The 20,855-nt window shown below is 33.1% G+C and overlaps 1 protein-coding gene across 1 annotated transcript; it reads left to right on the top strand.

Moving 5' to 3' along the window:
* Positions 1 to 6,683: 6,683 nt before the first annotated feature.
* LOC133174531 (uncharacterized) lies at positions 6,684 to 20,499 on the top strand. Its single transcript, XM_061309643.1, has 11 exons — positions 6,684 to 6,730; positions 6,880 to 6,893; positions 6,936 to 7,024; positions 7,348 to 7,419; positions 8,710 to 8,848; positions 10,870 to 10,958; positions 12,217 to 12,291; positions 14,158 to 14,266; positions 16,121 to 16,239; positions 19,400 to 19,553; positions 20,024 to 20,499. Exons 1-11 carry the CDS (start codon positions 6,684 to 6,686, stop codon positions 20,497 to 20,499), a joined length of 1,383 nt encoding a protein of 460 aa, XP_061165627.1.
* Positions 20,500 to 20,855: the final 356 nt, after the last annotated feature.

Genomic DNA, 20,855 nt, shown 5'->3' with positions numbered 1-20,855 from the left:
ACATATACATGTAACATTTTAGGAAATTGAAGCCAGGCCCCTTGGTCATGAAACAAACTTAGACTTAAGTCAAAATATCAATCATATGTTTATTCGTTTGTTTGCTGTTTAACGTCCCTTCGAGAATTTTTCACTTATATTGAGAGGCCACCATTTGCCGGTGAGGGCTGCAAAGTTATACCTGTACTCGGCACTTAAGGCCTTTGAGCAGTACTTGTGGGATCTTTTTTCGTGCCAGCACCTACTGCGACACGCTGTGCATCGGTTTATTCGGCCTCATCCAATTAAAGGACCGGTTTCCACCTCTCGCAGTGGGAGTTAAACCAGCGACGTAAGGATCAACTCCTTACTCCGCGACTCTAAAGCAAACGCTTTAACCACAGCGCCACGCGGGCGACTTAATCATATGTAACTTATTTATCATTTGTGATCTGAAATTCAGACAACAGCCGTTTGAGGATGCGATGTTGAATAACATATTTATTTTTTAAATACTGTTTCATGTCAAAAGCATTCCATTGCCATAAACAGCTTTTGACTTTAGCTTAAGATGTTTCATGATCCTTAGGCCAGAAGACCTGATGATAGAATATGTTAAAAAGATCTAACACTTTCCTTGCTTATTCATACTTTCTCTTCCTCTCCTATACCTAAGCATGCGCACTGGCTGGTTACTGATGTTGGAACTGTCAGAGGTTTGGCCGAAAGACCCGGATCCCCTTTTTCTCCCTTTGGACCTAAGTTGCATCAAAGAAAGTGAAGAAAGTTAATCAATTATTTAAGAGTTGTATATTCGTCAATGACCATCTAAGGTACGTCGTAAGAAAATTCAAAAGACTTGTTCAATAAGATAAAGGACCACAAATGTTTTATAACAAATTGTTTAACCTGTGCAGTACATACGTGAAGGACATCGTCAATAAATGTGGCCGAAGTTCATTAAGAGAAATCACCAAAATGTTTAATAACGCAGTGTTTAACATGTGCAGTGTTAAATGTAAACTAGAAACATTTACCTCTCACACACAGCCGACTGTCGTTTGCACAGTGTGATTCCAGAATGTGAGCCTACCAAAGAGGAAACATACTAGTCACATGCCAGACAAAGAGGAAAAGTACTAGTCACATACCAGACAAAGAGGAAAACATAATAGTCACGTACCAGACAAAGAGGAAAAGTACTAGTCACATACCAGACAAGGAGGAAACATACTAGTCACATACCAGACAAAGAGGAATCATACTAGTCACATACCAGACAAAGAGGAAACATACTAGTCACATAGCAGACAAAGAATAAACATACAAGTCACATACCAGACAAAGAGGAAACATACTAGTCACATACCAGACAAAGAGGAAAATTACTAGTCACATAGCAGACAAAGAGGAAACATACCAGTCACATAGCAGACAAAGAGGAAAAGTACTAGTAACATACCAGACAAAGAGGTAACATACTAGTCACGTACCAGACAAAAAGGAAACATACTAGTCACATAGCAGACAAAGAGGAAACATACTAGACACATACCAGACAAAGAGGTAACATACTAGTCACATACCAGACAGAGAGGAAAAGTACCAGTCACATACCAGACAAAGAGGAAAAGTACTAGTCACATAGCAGACAAAGAGGAAACATACTAGTCACATACCAGACAAAGAGGAAACATACTAGTCACATACCAGACAAAGAGGAAAATTACTAGTCACATAGCAGACAAAGAGGAAACATACCAGTCACATAGCAGACAAAGAGGAAAAGTACTAGTCACATACCAGACAGAGAGGAAAAATACCAGTCACATAGCAGACAAAGAAGAAAAGTACTAGTCACATAGCAGACAAAGAGGAAACATACTAGTCACATACCAGACAAAGAGGAAACATACTAGTCACATACCAGACAAAGAGGAAACATACTAGTCACATACCAGACAAAGAGGTAACATACTAGTCACATACCGGACAGAGAGGAAAAGTACTAGTCACATACCAGACAGAGAGGAAAAGTACTAGTCACATAGCAGACAAAGAGGAAACATACTATTCACATAGCAGACAAAGAGGAAACATATTAGTCACATAGCAGACAAAGAGGAAACATACTAGTCACATCGCAGACAAAGAATAAACATACTAGTCACATACTAGACAAAGAGGAAACATACTAGTCACATACCAGACAAAGAGGAAACATACTAGTCACATAGCAGACAAAGAGGAAAAGTACTAGTCACATAGCAGACAAAGAGGAAACATACCAGTCACATAGCAGACAAAGAGGAAACATACTAGTTACATACCAGACAAAGAGGAAACATACTAGTCACATACCAGACAAAGAGGAAAAGTACTAGTCACATACCAGACAAAGAGGAAAAGTACTAGACACTTACCGGACAAAGAGGAAAAGTACTAGACACTTACTGTACAAAGAGGAAAAGTACTTGTCACGTACCAGACAAATAAGAAAGAGACGAATCACGTACCAGACAAAGAGGAAATGTACTAGCCTCAAATCAGACTAAGACGAAAAGAAGTAGTCACGTACCAGACAAAGATGAAAAGTAGAAGTCATCAGACAAAGAGGAAAAGGACAAATAACGTACCAGAAAAAAGGGATAAAGATTTACCACGTACCAAACAAAGAGGAAAAGTACTAGAGACGTGCAAGACAAGAGGAAGAGGACAAATCAGGTACCAGAGAAAAAGTAGTAGACACGTACCAGACAGAGGAAAAGGACAAACCACGTACCAAACAAAGAAGACAAATAGTAGTCACATAGCAGACTTAGTGGAAAAAGATTCATCACGTACCAAAGAGGAAAAGTACTAGCCTCATAGCAGACTAAATAAAAAAAAGTAGTCACGAACCATACAAAGAGGAAAAGTAGTAGTTACGTATCAGACAGAAGAAAATTACAAATCACATACCAGACAAAGTAGAATAGTATGTAGTCACGTACCAGTAAAAGAGGAAAAGGATTCATCACGTACCTAAATTACGGATACTTTAAAGGTCATAATAAAAACTTTACTTAAAAACTATGTCAGAAAGACACATCTAGCTGTGGTCATAAAATTGAAGAAATTTGAGAAAATTAAAACGCTCAAATGCATGGAATCGACCATCTTGCACCCGACTCAGTTTGATATTTTATACTTTTAATAGGGTTTGCCTGTCTGAGAGTCTTACATGACTCTCTCCGTCTTTACCGAATGTCCAAATTAAATAAAATTTCAATGAAAATTCTCGATTACATATTTCTTGGCACACGCCGTAAAAAACATACAACTAAAGCTTTTTTTGTTCATTTCGTTCTTTAAGCACAAAGGCATGTCATATCATAACATAAACAACAAAAGATACCAAAAATATACTCAAAATAAAGATCTTGCGGTCTTTAAGTTTGCAATACTTTCGTTTCCACACGAGTTAGCGGTTTGACAGAAATTAACCATTAAAGTATCCTACATCTTATAAAGTGTCTACATGTCTGGCCATTGGAAATACTTGGATTTGAATTTGAGGAGTACTCCACAAAGATATACCTGGGCAAGCAACAGCTCTTGTACAAATGAACTGGCAGTCTGTCGTTTCTGTACGCTTTCTTTACTGGTCCTCGTTTGACTTTGCTGGTCTTCCTGGGACTTTTGATCAAACTCGTCCTTGAACTGGGATAAAAATGATATCAACTAAAAAGATTATCAAAGTGAAGACACAAATTAAAGTCGCAAAAATTAAAACGTTCATTCGAACTAATTTCTGCACAGCAGTGTTTTAAATGATGGGTAAGTTTAGATTTTAATTAAGATGTTTATAGTAAAAATGAAAGGTTTACTCTTTTTTTTTTACTCTCTCCACTAAAAGAAAATTATTCCTGAAATTGCAAGCAGATCGTATTAAAATGGAACACCTGTACGCAAGATATTTGACATATATGAAAGAAGAGATAATTCCACTTTGAAAAACATTCTCATTTTTGAGATATCTTTAATTCAAGAACTTCAACAATTTTACGATTGGGAACTATTTCTAAATACACCCTCGCCATTCACTTGAAAGCTTTTTTTAGTTAAAGTTATACAAACATTGTGTTTCTCTCTTTTTTCATTTCATTAATTTAGTTCTGAAGTATTTTACAACTGCAAAATCAACATTTTTTCTCAATAGCTCTGGGCAAGAAAAAAAATTGCAGTATTACTTTAGTACATGTTAAATACTTGAATTACTTTAATTACTTAAATTAATTGTTGATCATTTATGTATGTATTTGTAAGTAGTGCACCGATGATAAGATTTGTTAAAGAAAATAAACCTTAATCATACTCACCTTCAAATCAAGGTCTCGTAAGTGTTTTAATTCATTGAGTTCATTTTGAACCCCCACAAGTTGTATGTATATTACACAGACACTTGCAATAACCCCTAGCAACAGAACGACAAGTAGTGACGTCACTAGATCACGCCCTCTATCGGTGGAGGGGTGCTGGTCAGATTTCATTTTCCTTAGTTTTATTGTGCCTATATTCCTTTATTATTAGCATGTACAACAAATTTATCGTTACATTTCTTACAATGACCTATATTGATATGCACAGAGGGCTATTCAAATCTAAATGTATCATGATTTCATGTGGTTAATGAAGAATCACTTTCGCATTCAAATACAAAATTGGAATTACATGTAAGAAAATGACCCTTAATCAAATTAAATATTTTCAGTTTGTTTTATAATCTGGAATACGATGATCTTTCTCACATAAAGAGATCACGTGATCTAATACAAACAAACCATTTTGATTACTTGAAAATTACCATTCAAGTATAGAAGCCAAATCATCATGAGGACATAAGTACGGAGTTTTAATTTATACTCATAATTTTTGATAAATTGAGAATCTAGAATATTTATCATTCCTTTAATAACGACATTCTCTATTTTCTGTAAGAGCTTTTATTATCGTCTTAAAATGCTCCATAATATTCGTGACGAGATAAGAAATCTAACTATTGACACACTGTTGATCATCAAGGCTAAACATTCTGACCGGATTTCAGAAACGTGACGGTGAGTATTTTGTATTTTATGCATTATGTAAATATATTTATTCCCCAAAATGACTTAAAATTGCAATAGATTATTAACCATATAAACATTTAGAAGCACAATATAGCATACAGAAGAACTTAGGCCAATATTTGGATGTCTAAACATGCAGTGCATTTACTACTCCATAAAGGTAAAGCTAATTTTGTTTTAATGGTCAACAGAACGGAGAGAAATTCAGAAATATGGCGAGCTTTCTGTGGTGTTTTTCCCCTTTGAAGTAATGTTTTCAAAAATTCGGAAAGAGAGCTCTACACAATGTACAGGATATCAAGATTTTTAGAAGACTACATATAGTAGAGCTCAGTACTATACCTACCGGTCTCCGTACAACATTAAATTAAAGTGCTCTGCTATAGTGAATTGTTAAATTGATGCAAATGATTGACGTAAGCGCATTAAAGTTTTGGAAATGCATCCATAGATAAGATTATTTTGTTAGGACAATCCCAAACATTGATATCAATAACTGAATTCCTACAGAATTCAGTTAATTTCTACAACGCTTGCGATACATGTTTATAATTTCTACCGGTTAATTTGTTTTGAAAAAAGTACATCTAGAGTGCATTTAAAGAACGATACAATTAAAAATTATCATTCATTTTGTTTTGGGAAGTTTCAAAAGTATAATAAGATATTTTTTTTCACATGGTGTTGTGGATGTATCACGATTTCATCATTGTATTAGTTTTAATCAGATTTTTATGGAGTTAAGAGTACAGTATTTGAAACAGATGACAAGATTTATAATTTGAATATAAATATACAGTTGTAAAATGACCTCGACTTCCTTTGAATATGATGAATTTTTTTTTTATCTTTTATCACCAACCTTGATATAAATATGCTAACACAAGGTAAAATACAATTTAACTTCGTGTTTTCCATTCATGTTCCTCAGTTGCCATGATATTCATGACAGTATGCACAGTCATGCGAATACTTTTTTAAAATTGTTTTAAAAATTGAATTGTTTCAAGTAAAAAATTTGAAAGTTTTGGCTAATATTGAAAAAACTATCAAGTAGCAATGTTTATTTCTCCCTTTTAAAAAATCGATTGCAAAGTCATGTACCGTTTTGGAAATAAGATGAAAGTACTATTACATTCAGCAATATTTACTGAAAACAATTGAAATAATTTCCTTAAAAATCAAAACTCATATATCAAATATCGATATTAAATTTGGAAATCTGTTTGATTCTGTTTTGATTAAAGACTTCAACATTTGGGGAAAAAGATATATCGTGTATTAATGTTTTATGATTTGTACAATTGAAGATTACATTCTATTTTTATAGAGACAGAATGCTCCACATTTTAATTTTTCTCAGCATTCTTGAAGGAGGTAAGTACATGTAAGTATTTATATCTTGCAAAACATTTACACTCTTTTGCTTTGATTTTAAACTTTCTGAAATTATAAGTAAGGAAGAAAAATGAAAAATAAAGAAATATTTGGGTTTTTTTGGGGGGTTTGATGTAAACAAAGGAGTAAATCTAAATAGGAAAAATATCATATCATTTGATTAATATTTACAAATGGCACAATATAATTATCCAAATGAACAACTCAAGGAAATATACAACCAAGAATAATACAATATACATGTAGGTCAAGGGAAACATACATTGCAGATAAAGCGCTGTATAAATTTAGTACAATTCCTGTAAATTAAAAATCAGTCCAATAAATTAATTACCTTTAAAAGCATTTGTCCAATAAATTAGGAGATCTGTATTTACATTTTGTTTTACAGTGATGTACGCTTAAGCATTATTTACTTTAGTTGTATAGTATAGTTTATTCTTACAGCCTTGTCACTGGGCCCTCGGTGTCTGAGCTGTAGCGGAGTACCCATCCTAACAGATTGTAACAATATTGTGGAGTGTGGAAATGGAGAGGTGAATATCTGGGGGTGGATCTGATCGGAGAGAGATCCAGAGAGATCGAGAGAGATCGAGAGATCATTGCAAAAATGTGCATATATGTTTGCCAAAATCTTAAATTTCAGCTTAAATTGACAAAATCAAATTTAATTCATGATTATATCAGTATTCAAAATCAAAATCACCTTCAAAATGGCTGGCAATTGATATTTAATCATGTTATCAAATTGAAAGCAGCCAAATGAACAGCTACAACGAAAATGGTACGACTTTCATTTTGTTAACTTTCATTACAGACTGCATTTCCAGGAAGAGGTTGATATTTTTTTCTTTTTAAGGGATGCTATACACGGAAAGTTACTACAGACGTTGGGACTATTGTGTACGAAGCGGGTTGCATCAGTATGCAAGTAGGTAAATAAGGATAGCACATACAGTAGAACATGCTTATAGCGAACACACTTATAACGAATTGACGCTTATAGCGAACACACTTGTAACGAATTGACGCTTATAGCGAACACACTTATAACGAATTGACGCTTATAGCGAACACACTTATAACGAATTGACGCTTTTCATTTCCCATGACTTTAAAATATATTGTTAACTTATTGGATGTAACGAATTACGCTTATAACGGAGCAAAATCGTCCGTTCCTGGTACTTCGTTATAAGCGTGCTTTACTGTATTCTTTTTAAATAAAGTGATCGAGAACTGTAATATTCAGATGTCAGACAGATGTCTACGTAATGACCAAGAATATAAGACCTAATAAACTAAAGAAGTAATGTACGAGTTCGATTTACTCGAAACACCATTGAACGAAGAAACTTTAATCATAAGGGAAAAAATGAAATGGTACTTCCGTTTCGGAAGTTAATGAAATTCTTGTGCATAGAAAGAAAACTATTTTTTCACATGTAGCTATATAAATGATTGTAACACAAAGTAAATGCATTAGGCAAGCTCATTCGTACTTAACATGTAATGGTAAATTTATATGGACTGTAAATTCATAGTAAACAAAGTTGTCCGTCGCGTCATGTGTGCTAAAATGGTAACATTTACATGGTGCATCACATGGAATCATTTGAGATTGGCTGAAGTCAATCCAAAAATGGGGTCTCTAAATAAATGCTTTCTTAAATTCTGGTGACGGATTAATAATTACATGGAATGTGGAATGATTCTTATGAAATAGTGGACAAATCGTACGTGTATTAGCTTTTTTTTTCTGTATGGTATTGTTGAGTTTCTTTTCGTTTATATTCAAATGGACTGGTACAAATGTAGGTCTATTTGAAAGCTAGCTATTAGTTTCCGGGGGGATTTTGAAACGTCCGCCAATCTTTTGGTTATAAGCAGAAATATTTCCTCGAAAGAAAATATTCCGATTTAGTCATCATTACCGAGCATTAATCAAACGAGGATAAAACTAAATAACAAAGCATCCTTTTTAAATTGTGATAAAAAATTACATGATTTTCTTGCATACCGGTATTGAACAACGCGTTTCTGACGAAGAAAAAATATTTCTTAATTTTGTTTTCTCCTCACACAATTTTTGACCTGATTCAAAGTGTTTTTTATGCAATGTCAGCATGATAAAGAAAGAAAGATGTGTTCAAAATAACTGCCACCAGTGAGAAAGATTGAATACCTGACCTAATGCTTTTACATTTTTCCTTATTTTAAGGTCTGTAATATTCTGAACATTCTTGGAAAAAATTCCGGATTGGGAAAAAGAGACATTACAAATTGTTACGAATGCTGTTCTGGCGGAAACCAAACCGATGCCGGAAGTACTCCATGTAATACACACCTGTGTGGAATAGGTAAGAACATTCTACATGTATAATGTTGATAAAAAGCTTATAGTCACAAGACTGTTACAGTACGTGGAACTTAAGCAAAGAAATTATACCAAGAGTAATCCAATATATAAAAAACTATGTATTTTGTTATACATATGTAGTTTATAAATATAGATCTTATAGTATTTATAAACGCATAAGAGTGAGTTGCACCTTCTTGTAAATTCATATTGGTATATATTCAGGTCTCCATTTAAAAACCGAATTTTTACCATCTCTCTTGCCACCTGAGATATGTGTGAGATTTCTCTGAGTTATCACTGAGATATATTTTATGTGTTCCAGGGATATTGATCAGTCACATCTTTGAGGAACAGAGTGTTGTAAAAGCTGCTTTGGCCTGTAACATGAAACTGAAATCAAAATTGGAAATCTGGAAAGGACAATAACTGATAGTTAAATGTACATAAAAACAAACCAGCCAATCCCTGTCAAAATCAGAATTGATTTGATATACATGTACACGTTTATCAGAGATTGGAAGGAGATGATGAACTAAGGGGATTTTAAAATCTCATTTTTGATGAAAAATCATGACATGTTTTGGTGATCAGATATCAGTTGTGACCGGTCGACAGGAGATACTTACTCCTCCTGAGTACCTGATCCCAATTCTGGAATTTCGGCCCTGTTCACATATTTGCATTCTTTATAGTTTTTTAAAGATGGTTCGCTATTTCTTATCTTCACCTTTTTCATTGCATCTTCTTTGATACCAAACTCAATCAGAAGATATCCTAAGCTTCACATATCTCTAGATCATTGTTGCTTTGTTATATCGTTATTACATTTTTCATTCTACAAACACTACATACAAAATGCCAACGAATCAAACCAGTAAAGTAAAAATTCAACAATTTTCATATCAGTTCATCTATGATTTTGGTCAAACGTCAAAAAGATTGGCCAACTTACATCAAATTGAATTATAATGTAGAATTTCCGGTGTGACGGAACCCTAACAGAAATATACTTTATTAAACTATAATTTACTTTAATAGTTAACTGTGGTTTCAAAGTTTTTACTTTAGTAAATTAAAGTATTTGAAAATTGAATTTTAAATTGATATTTCATTTTTGCCAAATATTGAATGGGATTTGATTTCAAAAGGAAATACTTCTTATATATTTACATATTACATATATTTCGAAAGCTTATGTAATTAAAATGGAATTATATAAATATAAAGGCTCTAACTCCCTCAAAAAAGTTCTAGAGTTGAGTTCCCATAGTAAGTCAAATAAAGCATTAATTTTACTATAATAAATCAAAATAAACTATAGTAAATTTTTGTTTAGGATGTGCCAAATATTAAAACGAACGATTGCTTTTTCAATTAAAGATGGCGTCCCGTGTAGAGTTGTACTCCTTCAAACACCTCTGAGGTGGACTAACGTCAAGGTGTTTCCCGTAAAATTAAAAAAAGAGGAGAATCAAGGATCTTTTGAAAATAAAGTAAAAGTTCTGAAAGAATACGAGCCTTGAATAACAATTGACCAAGCACATATTTATCGGGTTGATATTAGTGATACAATGGCAAAGGTGTAAGTCGATGAAAGAGAGTGATAGAAAGTCATTTTGATGAAATCACTTGCTAGTTAGGATGAACAAAGCAGTCATTAACTGAAGTTGGGCCAATATATGTTTGGTGTTTGGCACTCATACAACATTGTTCGGCTTCGGGCAACATTCCTGTCATTTCCAATTGTTTCACTCATGCAATGGACTTTTTTTTTCAAGCAAAGCTGTTGTACGTGTAAAAAAATTAAAACTTTTCAATGATCAAAAATTTACAATAGTGATGTTTTTGTTTCGAAAGCAATTTACATTTACTTTTTAATGATAAAAATTATGAATGTATTTCACAATTATTACTTTTTTCCTGTGTTGTAGTAATGGACGAATTGCTCTGTGCACATATACCAAGCCCAAAAACAAGTTAAAGAAGACACCAGCATTTGAAATTTTACTTTCATTTTAGGTGATCGACCGGAAGAAAAATGTTACCAGTGTGCAGATGTTCTAGATCCTTTAGATTGCAGAACTACTGGGTACTGCAACCTGGACGAGGTAATTTGTGATATATTCGAATTTGAGCAAGGTTCACTTAAAACCTTTTTTTGGCTGTGTGTATTTCTTAAAAAAACAAAATCTGTTCCAGTTTTTGTTGACAATATATTAAATATCGCTTGGATTCCTTGTGACGGCAAATATATTGAAAATGAGGTTATTATTTCACTAATCAATGTATTTCGTGAACATGGATTTCCTCAGTATTCCCAAATCTTGAAAAATTTCTTAAAAATGGTCAAAATTTTAATCTATTGTTCAACATTTTGCATAGAGCCCAACACCTGATCCAAAATGTGCAATTATTTAATGAAAGAACTGTTTCTGAAAATTACAAAATCTGTTTTATATTTTGGATCGAGGAGTTGGCTTATACTTTAATTCTTTGCAGATGGTACTCAAATACAGCTGATTGACTTTTATTGATTATAGTTTTAATATCTTTAATTAACACAACTCATATTTCCAGCTTTCTTTGAATATTAAAGATATATTCTTTAATAAACATATCATTACACTAAATATTATTTCTAAGATATTTAATACTTGAAAGTGCAAGGTTGCATGACAATCAAATACTCCCTAAATTCTATGTTCATAATATTCCAAAAAAAAAAGCTTTATACAGGTTTTTCTAATATATTGACCTGAGACGTTTTTGCCATATATAACTCTTGAATGAAAATTTTGAAGATTATTTCATTTCACAAAGATTACTGAACTTATGGTGATATATTAATTTGGAAATTAGCTGACATTAATTTTTGAAAATTTGGTAATTTTTCATTTGACAAGATATTAACGTACAATATTTTTACAGAGTTTATTCAAAAATATAAAACACCCGGCAACCTTTTTATGTTTTCCCCACTTTCTTGAATTACCTCGTTTTGCTCAATTTCATGTAACTGAGTTTTCTGCATATATTACTTGAAGTAGTTTTTACCTAAGCAATGCAATGTTTAACAGATTTATTGTAGAGGTTGTATAGATTTTTCTATATTTCTAGTTATCTTATGACCTTGTAATATTTTTCTTAAGGGATTACTCAGACATTTTCTTGCAATGGTAAGCACAGTAATAAATTGCTTCTTAAAGTCTACTAATCGCCAAAAGGTCTGAAAAGTCGCTGAATGGCAGAGCTCTTCCATTCAGTCACCTCTCAGTATACTTTCAGCCACCTTTAGTGCAGTTAATTACTGAATGGGAACAGCGGTAGTTACAATCTGTGAAATGTATTTGATCTTCTCTTTGCCAGCAATGTTTTACAGAGAAAAAGACTGATCACGCAACAGGAGAGGTTCGATTTCACCTGGGATGTCAGAATAACAGGGTAAGAACCCCAGTCATAACCCTAACCCTTAAAGCTACCCCCTAACCCTACCCCTTTACTCTAGGTTTATTTTTCTACCGTATTTTATTCATGATATTTAAAATTCTCTTTCTTTATAAACAAATGGAAGCTATCTTCACAGCAATAAATTTTGCTATTTTTCCTCCTGTCAGCTGTTGGTGAATTTTCTTCAGAAAGCTGCGCTTCTTTGGTTGGAGTAAGGGCTTTCATATTTTACAAGTGTTTTTTCTTTTAAAGACATCTTTCTCTGGGAACCTATATTTTTGATGTCTGAACTTGACTTTTGAAATTGACTTTCTAATGAAAAACCTTAACATTGGTTATTATCTGAGGGCTGGTGCCAGGGTTTTCATATTATTATTATATATTATAGGGCAGTAACGTAATAAATCCTGTATAAAAACCAGGTTTATGTGGCCAAGGGTGATGTCCTGGAGGACAGCCTCAACGTAATAAAACGGATATAAAATTTCAGGTTCATATAGCCAAGGATCTTTACCGAAGAACTGCCAGATTTTGCACTAAGTCTTAATATTCAATAACGTCTTATGATTTTTAGAAAACATAATTTGAAAAATGAAATTGACATCGACGTCATCTTTATTACAAAAAGTGCAGACACAAACATGGTTTAACTTTCTTTATAAAATAGATTAAAAATTGCATAATTGACATTTTGCAAATATTTAGAAAAACTGTATATTACATAATCCACAAGACATTAATAATTACAAGTATTTTTATCTTGTTTTACATCTCAGTTTGTCTTGTGCCACACTTAGCTACACTAAAAAAATTCAATCTACCCAAGCATACTGTTATATATATGTATTATGTAACAAAATATATATCTAGAGAAAATTACCCAAGAAAACAGTTCCGTTTTGCTTACAACAACGATAAATGTGCGTTTTAATACGTTACAGTTTTTACAACTTTTCATAAGCTAATACTGAAACGTAATATAATCAACAGAGGACGTGATTGAAACGTCACAATACGTTACAACCGTTTTCATGACTTCACATATCTACATCGAAGCGTACTAGAACGTAACCATTAGGAACATCTATCGACTCTAGAACAACTGTTCCACGTTTGCGCTTAAATATATGATAAGTTTATGTGAAATATATCATGAAACAAAAAAAAAAAAAAAAAACTCGTTATAACGCTATGGTTATATATATATATATATATATATATATATATATATATATATATATATATATATATATATATATATATATATATATAAATCCGTTTTATTACGTTGCTGTTGCCCTCGAGGAAATCACTCTTGACTATATGAACACGGAATTTTATATAGGTTTTATTACCTTACGGCCGTGCGGATCCAGAAGTGCCAGGACGTTGAAAGGATATGTGTATTTCTTGTGATAAGGTTTTTTCTTGGCAACATTATTTTGGACCTTATGACCTTGACCTTCGAGTTTTACCTACTTTTAAAGAAAACATTCACCTTCACCATGAGTTGTCATACGGGGTCATCAGTGTTTCATAAACACTTCTTGTTTTGTCTGCTTGTACAATATAGGAATTGGAACATTTTCAGTTGGATTTTTTGTTGGCTTTTCTTTAGTTTTTTCCCACGTAATTGTGCTCACATTATTTAGTTACTTAATTTGTTTTTATTCTGTAGTTATTTTCCAGTATGCCTTAACTTAGGTTTCTACCTTTCTCTATCGAACAAAAACAAAACACTATTAGCTCTCTAACCCTCTAAACCAAATTCTTGAAACTGTAACCATTTTAAAATTTGTTTTTTTTTTCTGTTTACTTTTATATAGACCAAAAAATCTGTTGTCTTTTGCTACTTTTAAGGTATGCTCTTCACTAAGTCTCTACCCCTCTCTACCACACTCCGGCAGCTGTAACGAGTGCTGTGATCATGATTACTGCAATATAGGACTTTGTGGTCTGGCTTTATTGGGTAAATAATTGTATTTTACTTTAAAAATTACCACAACATCATCTCAGGTTGGCTACTCATGATGGATTGAACTTTTTTATTTCCAGTAATCTTCCGTGATTTCAGATGCTCATGACCTAGAATTAAACAGCTAATATGATTTTAGAATGAATAAACAATATAATTCACAAAATAATTTTGAAAACTTTACAGTAAAAATATCTAGTGTGCAAATTAAAGGTGATAATAGATGCTCAAGTTATAAAGATCAAATAAGGAAGCGTTAAAAAAAGATGATATATTATTTGAATAAATTTCAATTCTTATTCAGGCCTCAATTGCAATATCATAACCCGAGAACAGACTTAAGTCAAAATTTTGATTTTGAATATCTTAAGTTCTTTTTTACATATGTGCATACAAATTGGCAGGATGGTGTAATGCACAAATTCATACACATATGGAAAATTTTGTTTCATTATCAAAATTATTTCAAGAATCATGTTGATTTGAAATCGTGACTTAAAGTATGTCACTCGTCAGCTTTTTAGAAAAGTTTTGTCGAAATCTTTATCTTCAAAACTATTTATTACAATTCATTTTTTATAACATATTTAAATTAAACAATGCTAATTATTCAACATTCAATTTAAAAAAAAACTGCTCACAAATTCATAAAGAAGGAAGATTTATGAGGGGCTATTTCTTGTGGTGGAAGGATATGTACAAGAGAATTACTCAAATCTACACAAATCTTGTTAAATTTAATATCTTGGACCTTTAGCCCCACATATTTTACTCAGAGAATATTTTCTGTTACGATATGCTAGGAATATAAAAGATAAGTATCAATTGATATTTGTAGAAAAAAATTACACATTCACTCAACAGACCTTGCTAAGGAATAAAGATATACTAAAAATGTCAAGATAAAATTAACACCGTTTTTTGCCTGAAAATCGCACATTCTGACCAATATCCCAAAATCAATATCACTGACCCAAACTTTTTCTTTCATTATTTGAAACAATACGATACCTCCAACCGAACAGCACTCAAGTCATAAAAAATCTGATAAAAATATTTTATTGATTTTATACCCCAAATATGATATTTTCTTAGTGCAAAAAGGTCACACAATAATTTATGCGCAATAATTTGCATGATTTGTTCAATGATAAATATCATTCAGCTATTTTACGAAAAATAAGATTATATTTATTGCCATAATTACATCTGATAAAATATGATTAAGATTAAAGTAATTAACTAATGAGTTACAATTTAAGTGCTAAAAGCTTAAGGTCAACTTAATTGTTCTGTAGTTCAGTAAGATGCACTCTGACCCCCCCCCCCCTCCCGCGCATTTTCTTTGCGATTTTGAGTCATGCTATATGAGTACTTATCTAAAATATCTAATAATCCCTGATATAACTAATTTTGTGACATACCTTAAGACTGTTCTAAGTTTATGGTCATGGGGCCAAATATGCTTTTGTTCCATAAATGTCCTTGTCAGGATGAAATCATAATTAAAGGTATCTTCCAAGAATGATTGGTAAGTAGCTGATTAAGAATCTCTCGTGGTCATCTCAGCCTCCTGGCTCTGAAAAAGGCTCTGAAAAAAGTTAGGAAGTTGCATTATTCAAATTAGTCAAATTATAATGAAATACACACATGTAAGTCAAAAGATTAGTCAAATATTGTACCTGGAATATGCATATTTTCCTTTACTAAAATAGTAAATAATGAGAGAGAGAGAGAGAGAGAGAGAGAGAGAGAGAGAGAGAGAGAGAGAGAGAGAGAGAGAGAGAAAATCTGCCGTTATGAAAGAGTTCCATGGGAGTGCGTTTTACTGTATTTTTCTTTCTATAGGAAAACCTCACTTTATAACGAAGCCGGATAACTTCACAGTTGATCCGGCCACCAGTGTCACACTTAGATGTGCGGCGGATCCAAAGACAAACGCTACCATTAAATGGTCTTTTGAACCGGTAAGTATCAATCTATATGTTAGGAACATTTTTCGTTTTTATTCCATTCGATGTTTTTTAAATTAAGGAGATCAGAACATAAATAGCCTAATTGACTCATTTATCCTATTGATCTGAACGTGAACTTTAATCTATACAAACCACTTTGGTTATGCAAATACCGGCAATTTCGTGAATTTTCAGAAAAGCTAATGATGTCCATTTTCAGTATATCCAATTGTAATTAATTTTTAAAAAGCGACACGATAGATAGTTTTCTGAAGGCCTGAATTAGCAATAGCTATTTCCTGTTGACCGCCATTTTGGAGGTCCACATGTTCATATTCCTTCTATATTCAACCAACTTTAACTTTTTATACTGGCCATTGTGGGTTAGGAAGCATTGTTTTTTTTGAAAAATATACATTTGATAAAGCGTCCTTTATTTCATAATTTTTATGTTATAAAGATTTTTTTTCCAAATATTCGTTCGTGCTACACCCCCTTAAATTTGGTACGACAAACAGGAAAAATTACCAGGTTGACCACCAAAAGGCGGCAAAGGGAAATAACTCGGAGAGAAAATACGTCATACGAAAACTATCTATATCAAGCAAGACTTACATGAAGACAATCTTGATTTATTTTATTTGATTATAGTTTTTCTAAAATGAATGAAGTATAATATATAAGATAAGGTCATATTTCATCTGCAATATGTTCCTTCTGAAAATGATGGTGAACTTTAGCCAAACGGGGGTTCAAAGCAAAGATTATACTCATTAAGTCATCGTTTTCCTTTTTAACAAACATGGATTCTATAAACTAGTTGGTAGCAACTAACTGTATGCAAGTATAGACAAAAATAATTAAAACAGTAGAACCTAGTCAACTGGAAACCGACGACGGTCGAGAAAATCTCCGAGTATTTGAAATATTTGGATTAAATAGATAAAGAAAAAATGGTTTGAACTTCAACTAACTTCAAACTAAGAAATGAATTTGAATTATCAAGGTTCTAGATATTGAAGTTCAACTTTATTTCAAATTTCAATAAACTGGATTTTGTAAACACAGTTCATATTGAAGCATTTTTATTTAGTATATCAAATACCGGTCGCGGAAACTTAGTGTTGAGGAGCTCGTTTCGTGATCCGGAGGTTCTGCTTTCGATTCTCGTTCCCGGGGCAGCGTCAATCAAAAGACGTTTAACATAGGTAGTAATTGTTATATTTCCAAACGCTCGGCACTACAGATAAAAATTACGGGTCTTTCGGATGACACATTAGAAAACGAGGTCCCGTTGGCTCTAGACATAGGTCACAATTTGTGGCACTTCAACTGAAACAGGTGACATCTCTTCATGAGTAGAAAAAAAAAAAGAAATCACGAATGGCACGTCAAACAGCATATATTCAATCAATCACCTAGGTTATCGAATGAAAGTTATTGTAAACCTGATACATCCGGTTGATTGTTTATACCATGAATGAATAGGTACTCAGCGACAAGTATCCTCGGGGACTAACTATCCACCAGCAAAGATACATGTTCGCCTAGATATTGAAAGTTTAAAACAATCCTCCATCATGTTCATGTTCTTCTTCACCCCACAATTATAGTCCTGCTGGACACGTCATTACTGGTGAAGTAGATATAGATAATATTGACGTCCTTAAATCACTTATTTTTAAGGGGCCAAAATCTAGGTATCCCACATCTTTCAACTGGCATCATAATTTCATAAATACACTGTATTATGAATTATGTGGAAGATAACGCCAGGCGATGGGCCAAACATGAAAAAGAAGAGTATTGTGCAGAATATTGGAGAAGTGGTGTAAATCAGATGCTTTAAAATTCGAAGGAACCTTTATAAAATTTGAAATCACATAATTTCACCAAAATAAATAACATCAAAACTTACCACTTTTCAACTCTATATACAATCGTTCCCTACGATAAATTAAAACCAAGGCTTCTGGACATTGACACCTATGACAGCTCATTTTTCAATAAAATTGGAACTTGTAAATTTACTGGCCTTGTCTTTGGTCATTTGCAAAATTATTTTTTGAAAAAAAATTCTGATTGTACACAAAAGTTGTCTGACGTTGATATTAAAAAGATGCTGTAGTTACTGATTGACCATATCTAAGTGGTTTTCGGAGACCATGTCGTCCAACAATCTGTCGGATTTCCCATGGGTACTAATTTCGTCCCGTTATTAGCAAAGCTTTTTTGTATTCATATGAAGCAGAATTTATTCAAAATCTTGTAAATGAGGAAAAAAAAACTTGCTGTGCATTCAACTCGACATCTAGATATAACGACGACAAGTTATCAATTAACAATAGTTATTTCCATTCATATGTCGACACGATATATCCCAGTGAGCTTCAAATAAAAGATACTTCAGAGTCTGACGCATCTGTGTTTCATATTTGGATATTTTACTAGAGAAAGACGTTAATGGTAACCTAACAAGAAAGCTTTATGACACACATGTGATGACTTTAACTTTTTAATCGTCAATTTCCCTTATTTGAGTAGCAATATACCCTAATCACCTGCATTAGGGGCTTATATCTCTCACACAAGAGCATACTCTACGTACGAACAATTTCTGAAACGAAGTTATTGATAAACAAGTTGAAAAAATAAGAATATTAACAGTCTCGCTCAAAGTAATAATTTTGCAAATTCTTTGGTCGATACAATGACCCTGTCAGCAAATACAAGCCTATCATTAAATCAAACGCTGACTGACGTTTTTTCACACCAATTGTTAGGTCATTATTTACACTGAGTTCTCTACACATTTTCTTTTTTCCCGATCAAGACAAGGAGCACAAGGCTAGTGTAATGGGTCGGCAGGGGATGCTCAATCCTCCATTGCTCCTGATCCCACCTCTGATGTTTCAAAGGTCCGAGTTTGCTCTGCTCCTGAATTGTATTGTTTGAATGGACTTTTGAGCTTGAATTCTGTTCGTTATCTCCATATATTTCATCAATTATATGTGCCTATATAAATTGACTTTTTATTTAATTTTCGTCTGGCATAACCCGGAAGCGTGCGATGTATCATTATGATTATGTGCCTAGTATATAACGAAACGTTTGTTAGCATATTGATATACTCTATTAGGGAACTTAATTTTGTCTGAATTATTTGGTCTAGCTTGTGAATGGTGTATCAACTTCTCCAAATGGTATTACTCTCAGCAACCAACCTTCCTTGACATTGTCAGCGGACGTGACGTCTTTTGGCACGTACACATGCACTGCTACAAATGTAAACGGTTTCATAACAGCAAAAGGATACATTCAGCCGAGTAGGTTTAATTCTGATTTTTTTTTACGCCGAGTCGTATGATTACTTGATATTTTTGTCTTTAAAAATACATTTACACTGAAATATTTTTATCTAAATCACTGTACATATTTTCCAGCTAATTTCCTTTATAGTTCTACGTTTCTTCCTCTTTTCTATAACTTGGAAGTGTAAGGTTGCCTCACTTTTTAACCCTTCAAATCATCTAAAAATTAAAATTGTACTCCTAAAAACGGAGCAAGTTTTCAAGTTGATAAAAACGCATAGATTTTTGAAATAATAGTGAAAATGTAATCCTTCTGTTTTACTTATTGTCTTAAAGATATCTTAACCCTGTACAAATAAATGCAGTTGTTAAGTACGAATAAACATATGTTGGTGAAATAAAATGAAAGCCATAAGATTTTTTAATAGTCAAAGAAATTTATTGAACAACTGAATAGTAATCATGTATTTATTTTTTAAACCAAGAATTTCCTAGCACAACTACAACAACCACACCCACTACTATAACAACCACGCCAACTACTACAACAACCATGCCTACTACTACAACAACAACGCCCACTACTACAACAACAACGCCCACTACTACAACAACCACGCCCACCACTACAACAACCACGCCCACCACTACAACAACCACGCCCACTACTACAACAACACCCACTACAACCACAACTATGCCTACGACGTCTTGTCATGGTTGTTGTGACAAAGACGCACGTTGTAGTGATTTTACATTTGTATCCACGATCTGTCTTGATCCCTCTAGGGGACATCTTTGTGAGAAAACCTGTGGACTATGCTCTCACACACCTGTACATACAACAAAGCCCTCTTGTATTGATACAGATCCGAGATGTTCTGATTTTAGTTTTGTGGCTGTTGCTTGTTTAGACAATCAACAAGCTAAGACTTGCCCAAAAGTATGTGGAATATGCTAGGCGTTATGGTTATTCGTTATTTTGTATGTGGTTAAACCAGTAATTCAAAATAAATAAAATTAATAAAAACTGAGTTATCATTTAAACAATAGTGTTCGTAGAACATCTCCATCTAGAAAGGGTTTATTTAACTCGTTATGCAAATGTGACACGCAGCGTCTACATTTCCCCGAGTCTTTTTTCTATTCGACTGTGTTAGCAAATATAGTAGCTAGAAATGTCAAGTGTAGCTCATATTTTGCTGGTATCAGTTGATTTTATAAATAACAAGGATTGCCAGATTCGTGAACTTTAACCCGCATGTTTTATTGTAATTCATCAGGTTAAGAAATCTACCTTGTATGGCTATTGCCATA

The sequence above is a fragment of the Saccostrea echinata genome, unplaced genomic scaffold, assembly GCF_033153115.1.
Source record: "Saccostrea echinata isolate AGI-Se365-2 ecotype Australia unplaced genomic scaffold, CSIRO_AGI_Sech_v1 ptg000058l, whole genome shotgun sequence".
Lineage (NCBI taxonomy): Eukaryota > Metazoa > Mollusca > Bivalvia > Ostreida > Ostreidae > Saccostrea > Saccostrea echinata.
Note: the sequence above shows the minus strand (reverse complement) of the source record. Positions and strands in the feature narration are given on the sequence as shown.